We start from the raw sequence: 25,618 nt of genomic DNA on the forward strand, positions 1-25,618 counted from the left end.
ATATGGAAATGCAGTCAAATTTAGACTAGCTTCACAAAAAATACATTTATTTCATAAACCCTTTACACCCGTAAGTCTTATGTGTGCAACTTTTAGATGCTTTCACAGATTATGATTTCCATACTTATACTGATGATATCATTGTATCTCCATCTTTGATTGATCTGGATTAGAGTATCCTTTCCAAAAAAAATTGCAGATGCTATTGCTTGTCTAAACTGAAGAAAAGATGTAAAATATGACAGATAACAAATTATCGTTTTGGTCTGACACGCTGATTGTGGATCAGTATTGAGTTCATATCATTCTGAAGACCCCTAAAATATCACTATTGTGTTTTAATTTTAAAAGTGACATACATGCAAATGTGACAACATTGTGGCCAGGTTTAAAATGTCTTTAATGTTATTATAGTGGCAGTATAGGCATCAGTATGGGTGATTTTGAATGTGATGTGAAAACATATGCATTATTGTTTTTTGCATGATTTTTAATACAACTTTTGGAAATGTTTGAAATGTCCATATACCTGATTTATACCTCTAAAATTAATTTTACAGAACAAAAATGCTTGGTTGATTTTCAAAATAAAATACCTGCTTCAGTTCTAGGCCTTATTCAAAATATATATCATAGCTATTAGCTAATAATAGCTAATAATAACACAAAAATAATAATAATAATTGTTTGTATTATAGTAATAGTAATAATAACAATGTAGCTACTCAGTTGCCTTGATGACAATGGTACATAGGTGAAAGCTTAAATAGCAAAATACACAGATGAAGTGTAAAATAGTAACCAAAATAGTAGACAAAATGTCCTCTAGAGAGCAGTATGCTCAAAAAATACAGACATCATATTCTCCCTCTCCTTTACTGTGTCTGGGCATGCTTGTACATCGTTATTTGATAATCATTGTCCCCTTACAACAATATACATTTTTGCCAAACAAACTCTGATACATTATGTACAGGGACCAGAAGGCCCAAAATATAACAGAAAGTACAACAGTACAAAGAGCGTGAACACTGTAAACAGTGAGCTCTGTATTTACATACAATATTTCCCATCTGTGAATCATGTTATTCTTTAACTGTACAATATTGTAATCTTTAACGTACACCATGGCAAAACTGACTAGCTTATAACATGTCAACACTCTCACATGCAAAAAAGGACTAAAATGTACAAAATCAAAGTGATGAAAGGTACCATGAGAGACATTTTTAGGATGTCCATTTGTTTCTACTTTGCTCCATACATTCTCTCGATATCTGACAAGTAGTGTTGCTTCAACTCCGTCCTTTTCAGCTTGAAAGCATCCGTGACTAACCCCGTCTCTGGCGTCCATGGCTCTGGGCTCAGGCACACCTTCGTTGGAATCTCAAACCGCAGCAGTTTACCTTGTTCAGATAAAAAAAAATACAAACCAAAGATTTACAATCATAAGATACCCCACTTTTTTTCGCAACAAACTCAAAATATGTGTCACAGTGTTCAATGATTATGTCAAAATGTGAACACTAGATTACATGACTGTATTTGTAAGGTGGCGCTTACTGGATGCTGCAATTTCCTTCATGGCCTTCAGAACCTCTGCCTCCATTGTAGGATGCCCACAGAGCTCACCCAACTCTCCTTCTACACCACACTTGCTGGCCAATGCTTTCAGATGCTTTTGATTTGGCACCACGAAGCAGATCACATAGCTCTGGTCACTGTTCAGAGTGGAGGGAGGTTGCAGCAGAGGTTACACATAGCTTGCCTTCCAATAATATCCCTCAAGTGTAAACCAAACACATTCCTCTCTTAAATACCACTTGCTCAAGATAACACAAAACCTTTAGTCTGAAATTTGCAGGCAGGCAGGCAGGCAGGCAGACAGACAGACAGACAGACAGACAGACACAGACAGACAGACAGACAGACAGACAGACACAGACAGACAGACAGACAGACAGAGACACAGACAGACAGACAGACAGACAGACAGACAGACAGAGGGGAAATTCAAGATGGAGGAAGTGGGACCGATGATGCAACCCACAACAGAGACAGGAATAAAGAAACCCTCAACTTGCACATTTGAGCGGCTTGCCTTCAACAAAATCCCTATGTGCTACATAGACTAATAGTACCACATGTTCGTAATGCATACTGTCGTAAGGGTACCTGTTGGCATAGGCACAGATGTTGTCGACAAGGGGGCAGTTTTTCAGCACTGATTCCACCTTTCCCAAAGACACATACTCCCCGACCTGCAGCTTCACTAAGTCCTTCTTACGGTCTGGCAGCCCATGATTGGTACAGAGGGAGACACAAAGAGAGAGAGAGAGAAAGGGAGGGAGAGAGAGAGAAAAAAAAACGGATGTTACTACAGAAATGGAGGAATGTAACAGTAAACTGAAATATCTCTGGATTGCTGTGGTACTACTGACAACATTCTTTTCACTTACCTACAATCTGTAGACAACCATCTGGGTGAACTTCTCCAATATCTCCTGTGCAGAACCACCGCTGGCCATTGTCATCCACCCAGAAATCTTCATTCAGTTGGTCATTCTTATAGTAGCCCAAACACACATTAGGCCCACCAATCATGATCTCCCCACGGGGATTGGGCTTGTCCTCACTTGTGTATCCACCTAACAAATAGAGTCATGTATGTTATGTGGGATTGTTGGGCATACTATGCAGTGTCAGCCCATTACTATTCAAAAATGCCTTGCATTGAATGCCTTTTGCATTCACAAAATGTTTACCATCCTTAAATTTTCCGTGTTTAATACGTTCATCAAATTTGAAATCATTGATACTAGATGTTAGAGGGGCTCGGAAACAGAATTTCTATGTTAAAAAAAGATTTTCTTGAAAATAGTATGTCGACATCTTTACTTCCTGACTCCCTGCATGGCACTAACATGAATGGTTACCTACATTGGAGTGCTTCCAAACTCATTTATCAGAGAGTATTTATCAAAGCACACTGGATATTAACAATAGTGCTGCTTGCTATCGGTCAGAACTTTCTGACCAGGAATGAGGTCACATTGTGTAGCTTAAGGTAGCCTTAATCACAGAAAACCTGTGGACTGTGATAGAGGTATCAGAGATGCAGCATAAAGCCTGTGCACCTCATTCAGCCGATGATAATGAACTGAAGAAATGGCAATGAAAATGTTTAAACTTCCAAAGACATATCTCGGTTGTAGTGAGCACTACAACCTTGTGAATTCAAGGAGACATGATAAATCATGTAAGCTTTGACTATTGTACCCATATCCAGATAACAGTGGCATGCCCATGCAATACTTTTGCATGAACAAATAACAGGACAGCACTATTAAAATAAATACGATGGAAAATTTTTTCTTATGCTGATTCATTCTATAACTCATTCATACAGTAGATATCAATCTATCAAAATATTATGTTTTAGAGTAACAGGCCTTGTGCTACCAAGTTGTACATGTGTTAGTAAGCTATTGTATCTTAAGTTTAAATTATGATAAGCTAAGATCTCTAATGAAGCCCTTGTGGCAAAACAACAAACAAAATAAGCAGATTTACATGTTCTGCCACTTTAACCGGTGCTTTAAATGCCAAATTAAACATGAAATACTTAATTTGGTCTGCTTTTCATTGACAGAGCATTAAGCATTTCATCAGACAATATCATGACTGTTTAAGGCAGTTAAAATGTATGCAAGAACAGAGACACACACAGAAAAGAGAGCGAAATGAGGCCAAGGGGTGGGGTGTGTGTGTATTCACAGCCTTACCCTCTAACCAGTCTCGTAACTTGATCTCAGAGCAGATAAGTGGAGCTCCAACTCTTTTGGTGCTCTCATCAGTAACTAAAGAGTGATGTTGAGAGAGAGAGAAAGAACACCAAATCATTGAATACCAAATTATGTCAAAACAAAAAGTGCCAACAGATAACACGTCAAAGGTCTTGTCCATTGCTAATGCAAGTATAGTAGCGTGCAAAAAACGTCTAAAACTAACTGTCTAGCCCTGACCTGTATTACCATGTGGAAATATTTTTTACCATCATTTACACATTCCTGTGGTGCAGACTCTGGTGCAAAAAAAGTCATGCGGTAAGCATCTACCGTATTTGGACCGTATGATGATCCATTACACAGCTGCAATAAAAGTGTAAATAAACTAAATAGATATTTTATTCAGCTGTATATGCCATTCACTCTGTATTTTGTGTAACCTCTACAGAAGGTTATCACAAGTTTAAGCATACAGACATGTGGCTGCAGCTTGACATGTGCATGTGTGTACATGTGAATTTGTGCATTCTAACAGCAAAAAACAGTATCGAATATGAACTGGCATGCGTAGAACACTTAACATTCCACGATCGAAACATTTCACAAACATTCCACAATGTCTAGCCAATCACTGTTTGTCGAATGGGGTTTCTGTCGGAGAGAGGGTTGGGCTGAGGCTCACAGTTGGTGAATGCTGCTACATTTGTTTGGTTTGGGTGTTAATGTTGGTGTAACGTCGGAGTTTGGTTTGGGCCGAGGCTTACCGTCAGTGATGGTGCCGGCTCCACAGGTCTCTGTGAGTCCATAGCCATTGCTAACCGGACAGAAGCACACATTCATGAAGTACTGGGTGGCAGGGGACAGGGGGGCCCCACCTGACAGCATCCTCCTGATGTTGCCCCCGAGTAAAGCCTTCACTTTCCCAAACAAAAGCCTATGAATGACACACATCTTATTCCAAACTGGCCTCTGAGTCAAGAGAGGAGGAGGAACATTTTTGTCTTGTTTTAGGGAAAGTATTAGAGGTTGAATCGACCAAGTCTGGGTTTACGAGTCTTCTTGTAAACACAGCTGTGTTGGAAGGCTGCGGAGTGTGATCTATCCAGTGTCATGTCACTTACGTGTTGCAAATGGGGGTATCCTTGCCCTGTTTGAGCTGCTCCAGTTTGTAGTTGTATCCCATTTTGAATAGAGTCCTCTGAATGTAATTCATATCTTGCACTTTGCTCATAACATTCTTATAGATCCGGTCCATTATCTCCTGCAACACACAGTCAGAGTGCATGCTCATGTCTTTTATTCAGCTAAAACCACACTAACAGATGCACACATGCACACACACACACACACACAAACACACGCATATTTAAAAAGTAAGCCCCATAAAGCATGTTTATCAACACTTCCTGTGTATGTGACTTGAATTTTAGTTTGTGGCAACAAAGTCATCTAACCACAAAACCCAAAGAAGACTCAAATAAATATAGCAAAGTTATGAGCCACTTTGCAGCATGCAGAACTTCCCATGTGAAGACAGAGGAACATTTCTATTTATAATTTCCTATTGCCAAAAACATACAGTAAGAGGCCCATGTTAGTTCAGTTGTGAGTAGTAGGGACAGAAATTAGAGCAGAGAAGATGAAGTTTTATGAAGTGAGAGAAAGATGGAAGACGAGTGTATACCGGCACAGCTGCCATCAGAGTGGGTTGAAGTACTGTGCAGTCTCCCTTACTTCCCTTTTTGATCTTCGTCGACTATAAAGAGATCACAGGAAATAGCATCAACTTTCCACGCAAGGCAAACCTTACAAATTATCCTTTTAATGATAATGAAAAATTAAAAACGGAAATCTTGTAACTAAATGCATCCAAAATGATCAGATCTTCAAAGTGTGTCATTAGGCCTTTTCATTTTCTAACAGTAGCTTTAGGCTCCCACGTCTACCAGCTTTCCTTGCTTTGTATGTCACACACACACTCTGAGCTTGAATGCTGCCCATTCTACAGTAGATTTGTTCAGGTGGTACAGACTGGGCAGATGACACCATGGCAGCATTCAGGTGGTGCCACAAAACGTTAATGGCATTCAAAAGAACTAGGACACTGCAGAGTGGGGAGGCTAAAGTTTCAGCATCTGCATGTGGTCAGTGGTATCGCAGGTTTTTCTTAATTTCCTTTTGACTGTGTTTGAGTGTGTGTGGGTGTCTGTCGCTCACTATGTGGTTAGTTACTGTAAATATGAAACTCTTGTAATCGTTGAATGACAACTGTAGATCAAGAGGCATCTATACTTTGTATAGTTACATGGTGTATACACTTAAGTATAGTCTATGTTTACAACAACTCCACTACATTTAATCTGTTAACAAACAAACCAAAATATACTGTAGGATGAAGTAAGCATATGCCATTTAGGGCACTGCAGGTGAAGTACACAGTAATGTTGTAAGTACCTGGTCTGACAGGGTTTGAGGAGAGGAGTAGCCGACCCGGCAGCCATGGGTTAAACAGGACATTTCTGCGGTCAGTTCCAGCACGTGGGCCAAGGGCAAATAACCAATGTATGTGTCCTGATGACTTCACAGAGTAAGACATTTAATCACAGCAACCATACTGGCCTAAATATGTAAAAACATATATAAAAGTATTTTCTGATAGAGACACGGGTCGTGCTTTGTAGCACTGTACAGTACATGCTAATTTGGCATACCCTAGACCCGGAATCCTTTGGCACTGTCCAGCCATGCCAGCGATGAGGTTGCTGTGGACGATCATGACCCCTTTAGGAGTGCCTGTAGAGCCGCTGGTGTACATGACCACTGCCAGGTCTGAAGGAAGCGGCTGCTCCACAGCCACATTCACTTAAGGACAAGGAGAGGGAAAACAGACATGGTGAAGAACGCACCGGAGAGACCTCCTCTGCACTTAATTTCATGTTTTCATTTTTATTTAATATGTATGTAATTGTGTATATATGTGTATGTAATATGTTTGTTTGGATGTATTCACATGTGTTCTGAATGGATGGTCGTCACTTACAGTTTTCAGGTTTGGCTCCCAGGTCTGTGACTGACTGCATGCTTTGGATCACAAGAGACTCAGGATAGCCATCACTACTCACTTCTTTATTATCCACATATATGACATGGGTCAGAGCTGGCACCTGGGACAAGATGCTCTAACACAAACAGAAAGAGAGGGAGAGAGTTGAGGGCCAAGTTGACAAACAGCAAAACACAGAAAAGTCAATCTGTTCTAAACCTGCACACAGACAACTCTAAGAATTTCACACCAAAAATGTAATAAATATTTGTCATGTTTAGTTGTCATTTTTATAGCATATACAGTATGTTGCAGATATTGACGTCTCATGTAGAATAATAATAATAGTGATATCTAATTGTATCTGATTTGTCACCTTTAGTTTTGTTTCCATGAGTTCCACACTTGTGATAAGGTGTGTGGCACCACACTCATTCAGCCCATAGGCAACTGCATCTTCCCCCAGCGTCGCATAAAGTGTTACCACTACACACACACACACACACAAAAGAAATGGGGATTAGGGGTGAGAGACAGGGTAATGATATGCACAGAACTAATACACTAACTACTAGAGAGTCTATAATAGATGATATCATTTCATGTTTCTTGAAAAGAGGGAGGAAATGGAGGATGTGATGGGTCTTACAGGGGAAGTTGTGCTTGAAGCAGGCTTGTGCTGTAATCATCCACTCTGCACGGGTTTCGCAAAAGATTGCAATGGTTGACTTTGGCTGTTGACCTAAGGATGTAAGGCCACTACCAAAAAAGCGCGCTGCTTGATTCACTTCCTCATAAGACATCCATTGGTACTCGCCCAGGACCGACTACAAGCAACATTACACAAAGTACTTTATTTACATTAGAATGTATTGTACATTGCATAATACATGTCATGGTAATACCTTGTAAGTTTGGATTTACAAACAGTTTAAATTACAAAATTAACACAACCTTCTGCTAAGCAAACACATGAGAAACGTATCAGATGTAATTATCAAATTCAGACAATTCAGCATATTGTATTTGCCAGACCCACCCTACCATATGACAATGCTGAGCAAATATTATTAGAGATAATGTTTTTTCCCCTTGTATAATAGCAAACAAGAGGGAGTGATCTGGGTCAAATTGATAACCTACAAATGGCAACTAGCCACAATTCCACTGAACTGACATTTGAGCAGCATGTGAGGAAGTCCTTCTCAGAATCATCTAATGACTCCACGGTTAATTAACAGGGAACTAATGAGTGAGACTGATGAACTATGGTGTGTCAGTATATCTTGGCCATGAGACAGCCTGGGCAAATAGATTATCAGTGCATGCATCTGTATGGTGGCCAATATATCTTGGCCACCATACAGATGCATTCACTGATAATCTATTTGATCTGAAGCGTAGAATTTTTGTAGTTTTTATTTTTTTAAATAAACTGTCTGTGCCAAGGCTAACCCTGACCGACATTATTAATGGCTTCCTGAAAAGAGACAAGTGACACCTTAAGCATGGTGTTTACCTTCTTGAAGACCTTCCCATTGGGTTGTGTCTCAGTCTCCTCACTCAGGACGTCTCGAGTGCCCAGGCATGCGGCCTTGCCAAATCTTTGCACTGAGTGGTCAAATAACTTATCCAGTGTGTCCTTGCCTTCAAAAGCTATATGTGCCAGACCATCCAAGGCCTCGACAGCCCGATATGGTCCCTCTGGACGCCCGCTTATTGACTTGGCTTTCTCACAAATGGCCATGGCTTCACTCTGACAAAAAAATACACAGAAAGTCGAATCAGATCCAAGCATCAAACACATATGTCAATAACTGTACAATACTGTATATGTCAATATGTCAATAACTGTACAATACTGTATGTCTCTAAGTATTACAACAATGCAATACTTTACTGGTATCATTTGCATAATCACAAAGTCTCTATTCTCTTAGTAGATGATGTCTGGCTCATTCAAGATTGGCTGAAAGCAGAGCCGTCTGCCAATGCACTGTGCAAACTGTACAATAGGTAATTCCAAAGAAGAAGGCAGTGATCCAGACCTGCATAGCTTTTCACTAGACTCATAGTCTGACAGCTCTTCAGCACCGGTCTTGTTTTTCTTTCTGAGTTTATGGAGGGTGTTGATACGACAAACAGTAGTTTAAAAAACCAGTTAAAAAACCTGTTCTCAGATCACAGAGTGTGTGGCAAGAGACACAAGAAATTGGCAGTTATTCACCGACCCAATCAGGATCACCAACAGACACCAATATCTTTCCTTTTTCTATTTTTTCAATTATTCAACCTCACACTGAGTATACGTAAAGCTTTCATGACTGCCATGAATGTACTGAATGAGGCTGCTATGCAGCCCAACTCTGGAAGGAAATATAAACTCCTTCCATCACTTTCTTTACAGTCAGGTTGTCCTAAGTCTTTACACAACCCACAGACATTACCATCTAAACACTAGCAAAGACTTTTAACTCTCGTTCAAAATAGTATATGCATGACAAAGAAGGGTGGGGAGCACAATAAGTATTAATAAAAAGTATTGCGCAACTTTACCTCTTTGTAGTCGGTGTATAGGTAGAAATGTTTCTTCTTCTTGTCTCCTGATGCAAAAGTATGATTAAGTCAATGAAAGCAGATTCTCCTTCCTTTGGACGGTACTCTTTCTGTCTTTCACACACTTTCACCTAAGTTTAAACAGCTGCATACTTGTTCAGCTACCACATCCTTTACAAAAAATGTAGTGACCACCCACCTCTCATCTTATCCTATCATGTTAAAGTTGAGAAAAGAGGAAGTGATGCAGTTCCTTTGAGTCATCTGTTCCTGAGTAACATTGCATACATAAGCACACCCCCAGACATAGACACACGTACCTGGCAGTACAACTCTGTGGGAGAGACTGGAATCGACGTGCATGTCTTACAACATTCTGAAACACATACTTTCCTCAAGCTCATCATCTCTTACAGTCACACTTACGTATACACACAAAAAAATCCTAAATTCTTACTTGTTGGCTGTTCTTCTACCTTCTCTCACAAATTTTGTAACACATGTCATTTAGTTGTTCTTTCTCTCTCTTCTTCTCTGTCTTTACTTTCATGTTAAAACTGTCAAAGTCAGTTATCATTATGGATTAAGTGATTAGGCATAGCCCTTTTTTCAACTACATGTACTCTATACTCTGAGAAATCCTTATTTTAACCTTCCAGAAAGTCCCAGATCACACAGTGACGGAGAAGAAAGGAGTGAATCATGCAATAACATAAAAACAGATGATGACACTTAGGTCAGGAACTCTTTCTTGACCTATTACCTAGAACAAAACCTACTCTTAAACCAGTCTCTCCAAAATCTCTGAACATAGATTATGCTATGGGCTACATAGAAGATAGATTATGCTAGTATAGCTAAAATAGATTATGCTAGGGGCTATATAGAAGATAGATTATTCCGATGTATTGTGGGTGGAAAACTGTATATAATGGCAACACGCATGTTACTGTTAACAGTAAACTAACTTGTGATGTTTTTACAAGATTGTGTTTCACAATCTTAACATGATTAAACAAGTGCCAATCTGTGGCCAGAACTCCAGTCAGTGACTTATTTAGATTTAATGTTTGTCTGTTTTGGGGGGTAAAATGTCATAAACAAAATATTTCTAAACAATACGGAAGTTTATCAACAGTATTGTTGATCCGTTACAAAAGATTAGCAGATTATGTATCTTTGCTCCAGATAATGCCTCTATCTATAAGAGTGTACCAAGTAGTTGATTTTGTCTGAGAGCAGAACATATCTCATGATCATTTTTGCTATGTTATGCCATTCAAGTTTTACAACATACATGACTTTTAACAGTTAAGATATACAGGTACAATGTGTCTACTGTATATCTCCATGTTATGTTTTGAGCATCTTTAAATTCCAGAGACAAATCATGTTTTGATACAAATATAGATGGTGATAGCAATAGGCCTACATAATTTCAGAGGTCTTCAACGTATTTAGGCCAAGAAACTCTTGGCTGATAGAGACAAGGTGGTAGGACCCCCACAACATACAGCACCCTTCACATTTTTGGCACCCCTAAAGTTGAGCAGAAGAGGAATAAATCATCTTTGGACATTTTATCTTATTTATTTCATATATTAGTCTCACCTTGAAGGGAATCAAGTGTATTCTATTCTTTTTTTAAGGTAAGAGTGTCTGTGGACTTTCAAGTAGTATTCCATTACTTGCTGGTAAAGGATACAAATAATGTGACACAGAGGTCAAATGCCCTAGTCATTCTTCAACATATAGGCATGACAAGAGAATTCACAATTCAAATCTGGGAAAATGAGTTGACCTCTGTATATGGCCAAAACATAGGCATGAAAATACAGCTAAAACAATAAATCAACTGATCAAGACTGTATGAATAGGGACTCATGTTTATCTTGCCTCCACACACAGTGAGGTGGATGGTAAGAGAGCCAAAAAATCACCAAGTCACCAAGGCTCCACAAAAACCTTCAGATGGACTATGTTAATAGATTTAAAAGGCATACCAGGAGAAAATGACTTTCTTGTCATACAATTACAATTGTACAAGTCTGGAGTTGCATAATGTTATTGGCACTATGTTGAATCATATCCTGTGGTCATGATTGGATCATCCTGCTGGTTAATGAACCAAAATATATGTCCAAATCAACACAAAATCGGCTTACTGATCACAAAATCAACCTTCTACCATTGTTATCTTAGTCCCCTGATTATAACTGCATAAAACCAACCAGTGAGCTAAGAGGAGAATGCACAAGAAGAATATGGACAATCTATAGAAATGTATAATATCTATAGAGATATTAACTCAAAACCCTTTCTTTGTATATTCTTCAACTTTACGGCATGTCAAAGGAGAAGGCTAAGAGCTGTTTTATTCACAAAGGGAGGTTTTACAATGTATGCTACTAAATGCAGGGGAGGCAATAATTGTAAATAACAAATAAATAAAATAAAAAATCTTTGATGCATTGTTTTTTTTTCTCAGAATAAATTCGCTTCCCTTCAAGGATGTTTTTTCCTCAATGTTTTCAGCAAGATTCAAATAAATTCCCAAAAGATAATTTTTCTTTACTCAACTTGGGGTGCCAATAAATGTGGAGGGTGCTGTATCATATAATGTTGTGTTGCCAGGGCAACAATAATGTGACTGTCTGAATTGCCCTGTGTACGTGCTTTGCAATGCTACATACAATGTTAAGACACGCTTTTTATGTAGCCTACTTTGTGTAACAGTAACTGCAGGATCCCTGGGGGTGGCGGATAATTATAGAAGATCTCTGCAGTAAAACAAGTTGACAGAAACAGTTGGGGTTCAGTGTGTGTCTGTGTGTGCATTTGAATGACGCACACATACTTGCATTTCACTGAACCACGTACATCCCTGTTCTGTCTCGAAGTACAGACTTGAGGATCCCCTGATATACAGACACAGATGCAGCATTTTCCTCTCCACTCACAGCTCACGTCACCAGTGTGACAGGGAAAGTCCAGAGACATGGCTCATGTGATCCTTGTGATACAGGTTGTTACATGCAGGCAGCTAAACTGGTCCAACAACAATATAAAACATTTTGTTGAATACAATAAAAACAAAATGAGAGTGTGTTGTGCTGGAAGAGCACTAGATGAACAAAATGTCAAGGCTGCTTGGCTCAAAGCAGACCTGACATAAAAAATGGGGGAGACCACACCGTAGCGTTCAATATAAATACATAATTTATTTACATAAATAGAAAAGTCAGTATAATGTATAAAAGCAAAGTGTCCCCTGCACTCAGCACTCTGCAGGAGACAAACGGGCAACACACAGAATACGCGGAGCCCCAAGAAGAGTCAACAGGGTCGTAACAGTCCCCCCCCCCCTTCGAAACAGAGGCCCACCTAAGTGGCACTCTGCACTGATCAATAACACTAAGAATTTAAACTATTAAACAATAAACTATTTCAAGGCATAACATCAATCATTACTCCACCATGACATAAAACCCAAGACACCACTACAAAACCTTAGTTTAGATGTCACACCAACCACCACCAAGTGCATTGCCAATCTCACATTTTTTCCCATACCCCCCCCCCCCCCCAAACCTCCACATATGGCTCCACCAGCTATCCAGGGCCCTTGGAAAGCACTTTAAGGAGAGACAAGGGGAAAAGGGAACAGGAGGGACAGAAGACATGAGAGAACAATTATTCAACATTGCCACAGGAGCAGGACAATGAATGGCATTGTCCACATCCCTGATGTGACGCATGTCCAAGTGGTAGTGTTGCAGGAACAAGGCAAGTTGGGAATGTGTAGTGTGTGCAATTAAACAGGGTTAACCATGATCTAAATACCTCGGCCTCCCCAGTTTTATGCATTTTTTTTTTTTTTCGTCAAGGCCAACACAATAACACAACTGACAACAGGTGGACCACCAACACCTATATTGTTTACAAGTAAACATATCTGAAAACGAAGCACAAATTGACCGAATCCAAAACTTGAGTTCTGAGCTTTTCTCTGAAAGATAACCTACCAGGCTATCCAAATTAGCCAATATTTCTGAAAAGTCAAGCTTTGGCTGCAGTTAGGGGTGGGCGATATGGCCTAAAATTCATATTGCGGTATAATTTGGGACACATACGGTAAACGGTATATATTGCGGTATAATTTGGTGTGTGAATTTCAATATAGGTCTAGCAGGTTCTTGCATAAAATAGTCAAGATTGTTACTTATTTAAAAATTCATTGGCTATAAAAATGATCAAAGTTTTATTTAGCCTATTCACTGCAGTACACATCACTGTATGAAACATTACAAAAACATGAAACATGACATATTACATAGAACTGTAAATCATCTGATCATCTAATATTTACAGATATCTAGGCTATAACATTTATTTTATATTTGGCTTGTTATAAAATCATGTATTGAACAATTTAACCACAGCTCAGCTTTAAGAAACTCAAATAGCCTAGATGCATGCTTAGCATTTTGTGATCATTAGGCTAAGGCTACTTTCACAAACTCAGTCAGCTGTCCTCTGATTTACCAATATCTAGGCGATATTTGTAACATTTATTTTGTATTTGGCCCGTTATGAAATCATGTGGAACAATTTAAACACATTGTAAAACTTAAAGCCCAAATTTGGAGACATCCATGCATGTCGAAATTTACTGCAAATTCAAAACTGGATTACTCTGGAACGGCTAACTGTACAGGGGACTGCTTTACACCTTTGTGTTCGGTAAGGTCTGCTGTTTATTTTGATATGAGGTTTGTCGTGTGTTAAAAGAAGGGTTCGTGAAGTATCCGAGATGAATGGGTTGGGAGATCATGGGACGCAAAACCTTCAGTAGAATGTATGATTAAATTGAATTATATTATTTACTTTTCTCGCGAACCGTTCAACTAAGCAATTATCGGGTAACATCGTTTAAAAGCTGAGAAAAAGCTCTTTCATGTGATACTTGTGATGTCTGTGTGATGAATAGGCTACTTCGCCAGTAGTTTAACTGAGATGAATGGAATTTGGACGCACTTTCTTTCTTGCGCTGACACTTTCTCCACTGAGTCAAATACTCAATTAATTTGCGCTGTGAATGCTTAGATTATTTTGACAGGCCACACAGGCTAAATAAAAATCGCTATTAGTAGGACGCAAAGCAGAATATTGAAAGAAGGGGGCACCAAGGCCACCGTGGCCTGTAAACCTCTGATTTTCAAAGGGGCCTCACGGCCAACGCAAGAGGCAACGACGTGGCCGCCGTGAAATTCCTACCCTGTTTGGGGGTTTATGTCTGTATTTCTCCTAAGTTATAAGTCTAAAGTTAGCGTCTTTATCGTGACATGTTTCCCTTTTAGTTCTCCCTCGTGTGTGATCCTTTTTGTGTGGGGGGCTGCGTCCACCCCTGTATTATCTCTTTTCCACCAAGGCAGTTCTGGTGCTGGTTCTGGGTCAGTGCCAAATATCGAACCGGTTCTTTGCTTTTCCACACAAATAAACCTGGTTCTGGGCCAACAAAACAGGTTCCAGCTCAGCACCAACTCTGAACTGGTCTAGAGATAAGAACCGCTTACGTCAGGTGCTGGGGGAGATCGTGACGTACCTAAAACAAAAACTTTGCGACGCCATTTTTTTTAAACACCGGTCAGCTGTTAACGTTTGATCAGCTGTTAACGTACTTTGGGTAGAACTAATGGACGGAAAACAGAAACAACCGTGGTCTGTGGAGGAAACAAACTGTCTGCTGGCTTTGTGGTCCTCCACAGAAATTCAAAGTAAATTGGAAGGAGCTGTGCGGACAAAACCAATCTTTGAAAAGCTAGAAAATTAAATGTCTATAGCGGGTTACCAGAGGAGTGTAGACCAGTTGATAAACAAAATAAAAAAATTAAAAAAAGATTATCGGGACCAAAAAAGGGAGCTTGGGCGAAGTGGTAGCGGTCGTCAACGAAAATCCCCACATTTCGACGTCCTGGACTCCATACTTGGTGACCGGCCGGCATGCCAAACCACCGGGGCACTGAACTCTGCCACAGCCACAGCCTTGTTAGAGGCTATGGTGAATGGAGAGGCAGAAAATTCCAATGCTTCAGGTGGGTCTTATATTTCATATGTTTCAATGTCACTCATGTTTTTTTTTAAACTGTGTAGCCAGCTATGTATTGTTACAATGTTATAGTTAGGTGACAACAAGCAAAATGTAGCAAGCTACCGCTAGCAAACTTAGCCTAGAAGCTACCAAGGTTACCTTGGTTACAGTTGCTAAACGTTAACGTTTTCATAAGGCATTTACTAACGTTATGACTGCATTACAAAAAGCAGAAATTTGAATAAGTGTGTTGGACTTATTTCAGTCTGTGCTTTCAAACTCTGTTCCCTGTTTTGGTTGTTTAGAGTTGTCTGTCACTGGTGAGGAAGGGGATGTTGACGACACGGAGCTACCACCACCACCACCACAGGACTGCAGCTCACCGCGTCCGGTACCATCTGCCTCCGTGTCATCACGGCAAGCCAAACGAGGTAAAATATTTTGTGCTATGTATTCCGTGTTTCCTTAATGTTTAGACCTACATTTTATACATTACCTCATTGCGTATATTGTCCAACAAGCATTTAACCTTTACTTACTTACTTAGGCCTACTGCCCTTTATGCCTCCTGCCTCCAAGCATTTAACCTAGTTTCTTAAAATGAAGGGTCAGTATGTCCTACTGAAACGGTAGATTATGGTCAACATGCAGGTGCATTGTTTGCAGATTTTGTTAGAAATTGTTCAATTATGGTGGCAGGCAATGTAAAACAAACTGTAGCTTATCTGCAGTAATGTGTGGACTTGTACTAGTAGTGCACAGTACAGTACAAGATGTATTTATATTACAGCAACTATGCTCTGGTGGTAGATAGTTTGACATTGTCATCTAATCACACATTTTGGTTTGGTTTGTTTGTTTTCTACACAGCAAAAAGAAAGCGTGACAATGAGGAGCTGTTGGACTACATGGAGAAGGCTGACGATAAATTATTGCAGCTCAACAAGGACATGGCAGCAAAGATGGAGGCAGACACAAGCGCTCTGCTTGGGCTCATGGGGCGCATGGTGGCAGTGATGGAGGCGCAAGCAAACAAATAGAGAATACTGTTTTTAATTTAATAAATATGTTATGTTATTTATTTATTTGATTGTTAATGCCAATAAACACATGTTTATATATTTACCAACATTCTCACCCTTCCCTATTCCAAAAAACAGTTTTGAATATGTGAATGTGCCATGCAAACAAACCTCATTTGGCACAACACACACAGGCACAACCGGTTAAAATAATTTCATGAATGTATTCCACATTAACTACCTATCCAAAATTACAGGGATAAATCAACAGATACTGTACATGTACCACAACACAAAACAGGTAACTGGCAGTAATAATGTATGAAAACAATCACTCCTCTATACTGAAATAGTTCATTAAGGCTGCTCTAATATCTGCCCCTTCTTGCTCACCATGCTCAGGTAATACCTGATTTGGAGGTTGAATGTCTAACTGCCTGTCTCTGCGATCGATCCTCAATGTATCTGTCACCATGCTCTTCACAAATATTATGAAGCACACAGCAGGTCAAGGTCATTTTCTTGCTGAGCTCCAGCTTGCAGTCATTTCTCTTGAGGAGACATCTCCAACGTCCCTTTAACCTTCCAAAAGCCATCTCTACAGCCGAACGCGCACTGCTCAATCTGTAATTGTAGGTGCGTTGTTCAGGTGACAGTCTTCCAGTGTCTGAGAAGGGCTTCATAAGCCAATTTTGCAGTGGGTAAGCGGGGTCACCGATGAGGTAGTGTCCAACATTAATGCCAGAGATTATCTTTTTGTTTTGTCCAAGTAATTCCCCATCACTTAGTTGCCCCCACAAATGTGATTGTCTTAGCACTCTTGCATCATGCACACTCCCTGCATAGCCCACACACACATCCCAAAACAGTCCTTTGCCGTCCACAACTCCTTGCAATATAATCGAGTGCCACCCTTTCCTGTTAAAATAGTCACGGGGATACTCCTCGGGTGCAATGATTGGGATGTGGCTTCCATCTATTGCACCAACACACTGTGGCATTCTCCAGCGGTTATTGAAGAAGGTGGCCATTTCAACCAGCTTAGCAGCATCTGGAGTGGTGATGTGTTTAGAGAGCAAGACCCTTATAGCCGAGTCACAGAAATCCTGAACACAGTTAAACACTATGCTTATACCTACCCCAAAAAGGTGGCCAATGGTCCTATACTCGATGCCGGCGGTAGCCAGCTTCCAGAGAGCAATTGCTACACGTTTTCTAACTGGAACAGCCATACGGTAATTGGTGTTCATTTTGACCATGAGATGCCTGACCTTATGGCATATGTATTCAAATGACTCCCGGGACACTCTAAAGTTTCGAATAAACTGTGTAGGGGTGAAAGCCGGCACAACTGTGTCCCACCAGGTTTGTGATAGGGGGTATGCCCAAACAGCATGTGTCCTCCTCCTCGTTGCCCTCAGCCTTAATACAATCTGCAAAGGCAAAATCCTGTATCATTTGGTTTGTTTACAGATAGGTTATGGTATTGTGATGAGAAACGAAAATTGTACAGTATAGTACAGTAACGTTATTACATCCACGACACGACCCCCCCCCCCCCCCCCCCCCCACACACACCAAGAACATACACACACCCAAAACACTCATACGCATACATTTAATTATTTATAATTCCCTTTATGAGTACATGACAATACACTACTTGAACTAACAGTAAGCTTGACGCTAACGTTAGAGCATTGATATGCTATAGATCTTGCCATCGCATGCCTGCAAAAATGTAATAATAACAGTCAAAACATGCAAAATAAATTACCTTTCTTCTTGAACGTATCCGGTGTCCATAGCGGTCACGAAGAGTTGTCAAAGCGCGTCTCCGAATTCCAGTGTGAATTTGTAAAGCCAGGAGCAAAAGCATTGGTATGTAGTCCTCCATTGTTTATTATGATTGATGACTTCATGACGCGTTGCTAGGACAACGGAGGTGCAAGCAGTGACTTAAAGACGTAGCCCTACGCTGGCTCGCAGTCTGTGGAAAATCGACTGGTTCTTAGATAATCTGGCGAGTGGAACCAGCACCGAACTGGTATAAGCACCAGCCCAGAACCAGCACCTGGTTCATATTGGTGGAAAAGAGATATATGTGTAGCGTGTGTGTGTACTTGATCAGCTCCGTGTGTATTGTGTTCTGGGTCTGTGTCCCTGCTCTCGTTCTCAGCTAAACCTTTTGATTGGACAACTATCTGTGTCGCTATCAAATCGTTACAATACCTTCGCTGCTCACTGCCATTTTTCCACACCTGTGGCCTCCTCGTGGTTGCTGCCAGTCCCGGCAGGCCAAGCGTGTTGCAATTTGATGACATAATGACCTATCGCAATATGCCGGTATAACAAAAATCTCTATCGTTGGCCAAATTTTTATCGCATACCGCTTATACCGTTTATATCGCCCAGCCCTAGCTGCAGTACTGGGTCATCAGTGCCACCAGGGTCAAGCTCTGCTGCCACCATCGGATGACTAGGAAGCGCACTGTTGACCACAGCCACCGCAGCAGATGAGACATCCACACAAACCAGACCAAAACTGCGACCTGGCGAATCGTGAGACTCAAGCAAGTTAAGATTACATAACTGGGTGAGTATATTCCTGTCGGGGGTAAGGAATGGGTAGTCACGCTCAGACACTTGTTGGAACCTAGAATAAGGGCCAGCGAATTTAGCACTAAATGGTGAACAGGGCATACGCAAGAAAGCCAAGACCTGATCGCATTGACTAAATGCTCGTTCCACCACTTGACCAAACACTTTTCTCATGTCTTGCTGGGCCTTACTCAAATTTTCACGGCCCATCTTCCAGGCCAGCAGCAACCTCCGACGGAACCCCTTCACATTGTCAAACACATTCACTGGAGCTTTGAGCTCCTCCAAACCATCTTTCAACAAAGTCAAAGGATCATGGACCTGACAGGCAGAAACGAAATCATTGGGTCTGAAATCTATGCCAGTCTGCACCACCTCACATGCCGTCAACCGCAGCCACGGTACACCCTCCTCCCCATTACCTTGAGCAACAGCTTCCTTCTCACAGGAAAGAGTAGGTGGCGACTCAGGCAAGGTCAAGCTAACACAGTCCAAATCCAACCCTTCTGACTCTTGGTGTCCCTCCAGGTCGGGACTCATTGCAGGGGTCACCTCACAGGAGGTAACTACTTCGGGAATATTAATAGAACACTGGTCGGACTCCCTAGGCAGAACAGACTTATGGTTTACTAGGTGGCGGTGGCATCTCTGGCCACACCCGCCCCCCTGCCAAATTATTTCCTAAAATCACGTCAACTCCTTCCACAGGCAGTGACGGACGAACAGCCAAGACAACCTCTGCCTTCACAAGCTCTGACTCCAGGGCTATCTGATGCAGTGGAACAGAGATGGTATGCATCTCGATACCGCAGACAAGGACAACCGACCCAGTGTCGGATGCATCAGAGAAGGGCAAGGTGGATTCCAAAATAAAGGATTCTGACGCTCCGGTGTCGCGCAAAACACGCACCGGCACTCTCTCGTCACTCCCAATCAATGAAACATACCCCTTAGTTATAAATGGGTTATAGCTCTCACTAGCACCTCCACAAGGGAGACGTTGTTCTGAAAGCAGCACCTCCCTGACTGTGTCAGTGCTCTCACTCACTGAACTCAGAGGGACACCACTTGCTGAAGTCATATTTGATTGTTTTACACACTGCTGTTTCTCATAACGCGCAATCCTGACCACACAACCGGCACCCTTTGGTTGAAACCTACTACGTCGCCTCTCCCGCAAAGCAGGGCATTCGTTTTTCCAGTGACCCATCTGCAAACAATAATTACATGTATCCTCTGACTCAGTGTTTTCCTTGTAATTAAAATCATGCTTAGGTACATTAAAACGACGAGGGCAAAACTCTTCCTGATTATGGGCACAGAGCTTGTGAATCAAGACATATTTATCAGCGAGCTTGGCTGCCTCAGCCGCTGTTTTAACATCGTGCTCATTGATATAAGTGGCAATACGTTCTGGTATGATGTTCTTAAATTGTTCAAATATCATTAACTCGCACAGCCCTGCAAACGTATCCACACCCTCAGCTGTACGCCAGCGATTAAACAGCGCAGCCAATTCACGCACCAGCTCTAAGTGTGTTTGCTTATCGTTTTTTTTTGCCAATTTCGAAATCTTTGTCTATAGGCTTCGGGAACTAACTCGTACGCTTTAAGAATAGACCGTTTCACTGTAGCATAGTCTTTCCACTGTGAGTCCTCCAACGTGACGTAGGCCTCCTGGGCTTTGCCAGAAATTACACTCTGTAAAAGCAAAATACGCTCTGAATCTCTCCAGCCGTGGTCGGGCTCGCGCTCATTAAACTTGGGTAAAAGCTTAGACATATTTGATAGCCTGTCTTGTTGCGAAGAGGCTCTCCCCTCTTCCAACAGTTTTAAATGATGTTGTTCCTGCCGCAATTTATCATATTCTAAGTCCCTATCCTTTTCTTGTTCTTTCGCCAATAATTAATCTCGTTCCAATTGCATTTCCAACAATTTCATTTGCTGGTCAAATGTTAACGCCGACGTGAGTCGAGGCGTCGAAGTCTGTACCAGGCTCCGGTAATGGATTAAGTGAAATTACCTCTCGTTCACCGAGCCCCTCCATAACTAACTGCAGCAATGCGTCTTTCTTGATACTTTTAGGAATCATTGACTCAAATCCGTAGTGCTCCGCTACTTTAACAAGTTGAGCTTTAGTTAAACTTTTTAAACTATCTGCCAGGGCAACCAAAAAAATCATTTGTTTCCATTTACGTTTCCATTAGACTCAAGAGAATCAACAATCCACGTTATGCCAATCAATACAAACAAATCCAAATAACTCTTGCTTTGCTCTTTCACGCTAAGCTACACGTCTTGGCAACTAAAAGTGGTTTCCGACACAATGAAGGACTACAAACAATTCAGACTGGAGCGCCCTGCATCTAAATTCTCCCGCAAAACCAAAACCTATTTCCAAACTCTAATCTTCACGTGTCTTCGTGATTGAGCTGAACGCAGCCCCCCCTCGTTCAACACGCAAAAACAACAAATAAGCAGGAATAATAAGCGTTCAATATAAATACATAATTTATTTACATAAATAGAAAAGTCAGTATAATGTATAAAAGCAAAGTGTCGTACAAAGTGTGTCATGGGGAAATGAATAAACAAAACAAAACACAACGAAGACGGAGGGAGCTCCCAGCACAGGGCTACACGACCAGCGAGGGCTCTCTCCAAGCTCTCCCCATTGGAGCCACACATGAGCGATAAGGCCAAGAGAGCGTCCATGGGAAACCCGGTGTTCCAGTTTAGATGGTGAGCAGTTTAAGCCGTTCACGTTCGATTTTATGCAAATATCACAAGTTAACCTGCTCACCATCTAAACTGGAACACCGGCCTTCTTATAGTCCAGTGGGGTGTACTACGAATCTCGATTAGTGGGTTAGCGAGGTATGTTACGCTCAAAGCCAGGCTATGCTGTGACACGAAAGTGAATCTGTTTTAGTGTCGCTATATCACCATGGTATCTTATGCTGTCAACCAAACCTGGTCGGGAGGAGGTTATGTGCTAAGTTATAGCTCAAATCGTGTAATCTACCGCACACTGACCAATCAATTGTCTTAAAAACGAAGTTATCTCACGTGTAGGATTCTGTCATATATCTTACAGGTGGAGCTCCGCCTCAACTAACAGGGTCTCGAATGCGCTTTAATAGTGCTGTGCGTGCAAATATCACACTATGGACGTGCATACCATACAACAACTGATGACAATTTATTTATTTGATGTTAAAGGTTAGACACAAAAAATCACCGCAGTGTAGATTAAGCTATCGCTCATGAATGCGGAAGTAATTGTTTTTAAATAGAGGCGGTCTTGTGCGTCTCCACGTTACACGATTGGCCAAAGTCATCCCAACACCGAGAACGCGCACAGATCTGAGCTGAAAGCCTAGTTTGACAAATATATCACATAACTGCAATCGTAGTATCACTTAACGTATACCCCTGAGTCCCGAGACATGTCGGCGTACCTGGATGATCCATACGACATTGGAGCGCAAATCGTGAGGGACTCTCTTCGCAGGGCGAGGGGTTTTAGAGACCGCCAGAAAATATGTATAGCCTACCCGGACGATATTCTCTATGAAGATATAGATTGTCAGCCGAGGGAATTCGTTATCTTTGTCAGATGATCTAGGAAGACGTCTCATAGCAATGCCCGTATGTGGACATTCATGTATTCAATCGGTGATGCAAGAATGTAGGCTATGTCCTAAAATAAATCGGACATAGGCCTACAGTATGCTGAACATCTGATCAAGAATAGCCTAAAATAAATCGGACATAGCCTACAGTAGGCCTAATAAATAAAAATCACCATTTTAACAAACTTGTTGAATTGAATGTCATATTACTGTACCCTGCACATAAAGGCTACACATTTCCACAGCACCAGAATCCGACCGAATGCCTCCCTCAACCCCCTCCATAATCGGCCTTCCACTATTATTTGCGATGGCCAACTCCTCTGCTACTGTAAAACACTCTGGTGCCTTTCCTCCTACAGTACGCTAGTGTTCGAAGACACCTGTTTCTTGTTAGCTGTAAAACAGAGGCCAAGTGAAGGCTATTGATGGGTTTCATCAGGTCCCTTTCCACAGGTGTATAAAATCAAGCACCTTGATTATCAATGCAGACTGCATGGTGCTTGATTAATACACCTGTGGAAAGGGACCTGATGAAACCCATGAATAAGCTAGGCCTACATGTTTTCATGATTAAGAAATATTAATGCAAGCTATAACTATATAAACCTACTATTCTGAATAATGTTTTTGTGTTTCATTTTCACCTGCTGCCATGTGCGTTTGGCAATGGTGTTGCATCTGAAATGTTCACAGGATTAGGCATACACTAAATCAGTCAATGGGGGCTACTTAAACATTCAATTATCCTTATTACTGTAATCTATATGCCCACTTCTGAATAGACCGGTTTCAGGTCCCTAACAACCGTCGTTAAGGACGAACTCGGAGGACAAGCAAACCCAGAGCCGTATAGCAATAGATTGAGAGAAAGACGCAAGGAGGAAAAAGGAGAAAAGCAGACGGAAATTCCCCTGTGTGGTACAGGAGACATTTCATTTTTTTGTGATGTGTCCGTTCAAAGCTAAAAAAATGTAAAACGCCAATAAAGTAGGCAGGCCTAGGTGCTAACTGTTTGACATTTGGATACGAAGCATGCATTATGAAGCTACGAAGTTATGCCACAAATGTTATCTTCATGCTCAAGAGGAAAAACTCAGTCATGTAGGCTAAATAACATAGGGTAGTGACGTTAACAAAGTGTTTTTTTTTTTTTAATCATATTCCTCAGCATATCGTTTTAATGAGAGACGTATGATCCATGAGAACGGAGGCTAACGTTAGCCTACATTTCACGCAAATGACAATATGCAGGGTAGCCTAAAGTTGAAGTTGACACTCCATTTGAGTTGTTTGTTTTAGAAAAGAAGACATGGGCTTGCAAGTAACGTTATTGCATAGGCCTACTATAAGGTAGCCTATTTTATAGCTAATCCGTCATAGGCTCCTGTCCTGTTAACATCCAGCACAATGCATTTTGTGCATTGTAACGTTATTTCAGTCAATCGTTCAATGTGTGGCCAGCATAGGCTACTTTATCAAAGTAATTATCCTCTGACCTCAGGGGGAAATGATTGTCCACCCCTGTCATTATGTATCCTTTGAGTAGGTAATGTTCTCACTAAATCTAAACTAATTGTTTCTGCAGTCGAAGCCCTAACGTTAACATTAGCTTAAGCCTAACCTAACTTTACAGTGACTGGCCACATTAGCCTACCTTCCGTAAAATCCGTAGCTTTTTCATAGGTAAATCCGCTACACCTCTAGATGAAAACAATCCAGACTCGGCTACACCGAAATATTTCGGCAATATGTTTTTATTCTTCATCTTATATCAAGTTCAGCCAGCTTGTTTTCTATGCGCTGTCAGTGTAAACAACTAGTGCTTGTCCTCCGAGTTCGTTCTTGACTACGGTTGTTAGGGACCTGAAACCGGTCTATTGGGTTGTATCTGTAGGCCTTTTACGTTGCCAACAGCCTTGCTTTGCTCACTGCCGACGTATTTGATTTTTGTCGTAGAGTGGGTTTTAATTCCTCATAACTTGTCATAATAATTGTGCATTCCCCATCCGTAAAATAAGATGAACGCGTCATCACTGAAAGTGGTGATTTGCGCTGCAACCCGCCCCTTTTATGTGAACGCGCACAAACTCCAATGAGGTTAACCCCGGCTCAACAAATCAACTTCATAATCAGCGTCGTAGTACCGATTAACACCACTAAAGATAACCAGGTTTTGTCAACCCCGGTTTAACAAAGTAACCCTGGGTTACATCTGGGTAGGTTAAACTCCCTTCGTAGTACAGGCCCCAGCCCATTAACTCAGCACCCTGCAGGAGACAAACAGGCAACACACAGAATAAAGGGGCGGAGTCCCAAGAAGAGTCAACAGGGTCGTAACAGTCATAAAAGACAAAGCTAAACACAGCCATAATAGCAAAAACAGACATTCAGTTAAGCTATTACACAGCCATATCCACACATCCAGCAAAAAGACATGTATGACATGTACAGTCGTGGCCAAATTTTTGTTTCTCAAACTTTGCATCTTAGTCTAGTCGTGATTTCATGAACCCAGAAATGTTGAGTACCCTAAAGTTTTATTGCAGAAATGTCATCTATAGGCCTAGTGGGTGGAATTCAACTTGGTTGCCTAAAGTTGCACTTTGGGCAATTTGCATAATTAGCATAAAAAGGCAATTAAGGCGAGGCAGTACAGGTGAATAGGATAAAAAATTTAAATAATAGATATCACCATGAAACTTTCTGAGTTGATTACTTATGTTAAGATAAGAAAAAAATGTATTGCATGTTGTTTTATAATTTAATGTTTACATATGCAAATGAGGCCCTATCTCATTAAAAATGCTCTAATTTGCATACAAGCAGATAGTGTGATAAAGCCAGGCTCACAATTGTTTTTCCAAGGTAAACACGTGTAC

At 41.0% G+C, this 25,618-nt stretch overlaps 1 protein-coding gene across 2 annotated transcripts; it reads right to left on the minus strand.

The window, feature by feature from the left end:
• Positions 1-383: 383 nt before the first annotated feature.
• On the minus strand, positions 384-9,557 carry acsl4b (acyl-CoA synthetase long chain family member 4b). 2 transcript variants are annotated; one of them, XM_076273452.1, is made up of 16 exons: positions 9,388-9,557; positions 8,880-8,942; positions 8,351-8,587; positions 7,481-7,658; positions 7,208-7,317; positions 6,829-6,967; positions 6,500-6,650; positions 6,243-6,366; positions 5,473-5,544; positions 4,910-5,049; positions 4,553-4,722; positions 3,786-3,860; positions 2,460-2,648; positions 2,176-2,290; positions 1,564-1,721; positions 384-1,406 (listed from the first exon to the last, which is right to left on the minus strand). In XM_076273452.1, exons 2-16 carry the CDS (start codon positions 8,883-8,885, stop codon positions 1,249-1,251), a joined length of 2,022 nt encoding a protein of 673 aa, XP_076129567.1. In that variant the 5' UTR covers positions 8,886-8,942; positions 9,388-9,557; the 3' UTR covers positions 384-1,248. The 2 variants fall into 2 exon arrangements, with proteins under 2 accessions (XP_076129567.1, XP_076129568.1); XM_076273453.1 differs by lacking the exon at positions 8,880-8,942.
• Between the last annotated feature and the right edge of the window lie 16,061 nt (positions 9,558-25,618).

Source organism: Alosa pseudoharengus, unplaced genomic scaffold, assembly GCF_046254945.1.
Source record: "Alosa pseudoharengus isolate Yale_2024_CS ecotype anadromous, Long Island Sound unplaced genomic scaffold, YU_APseudo_1.1 YU_APseudo_1.1_scf_8, whole genome shotgun sequence".
In the NCBI taxonomy this organism is placed as follows: domain Eukaryota; kingdom Metazoa; phylum Chordata; class Actinopteri; order Clupeiformes; family Clupeidae; genus Alosa; species Alosa pseudoharengus.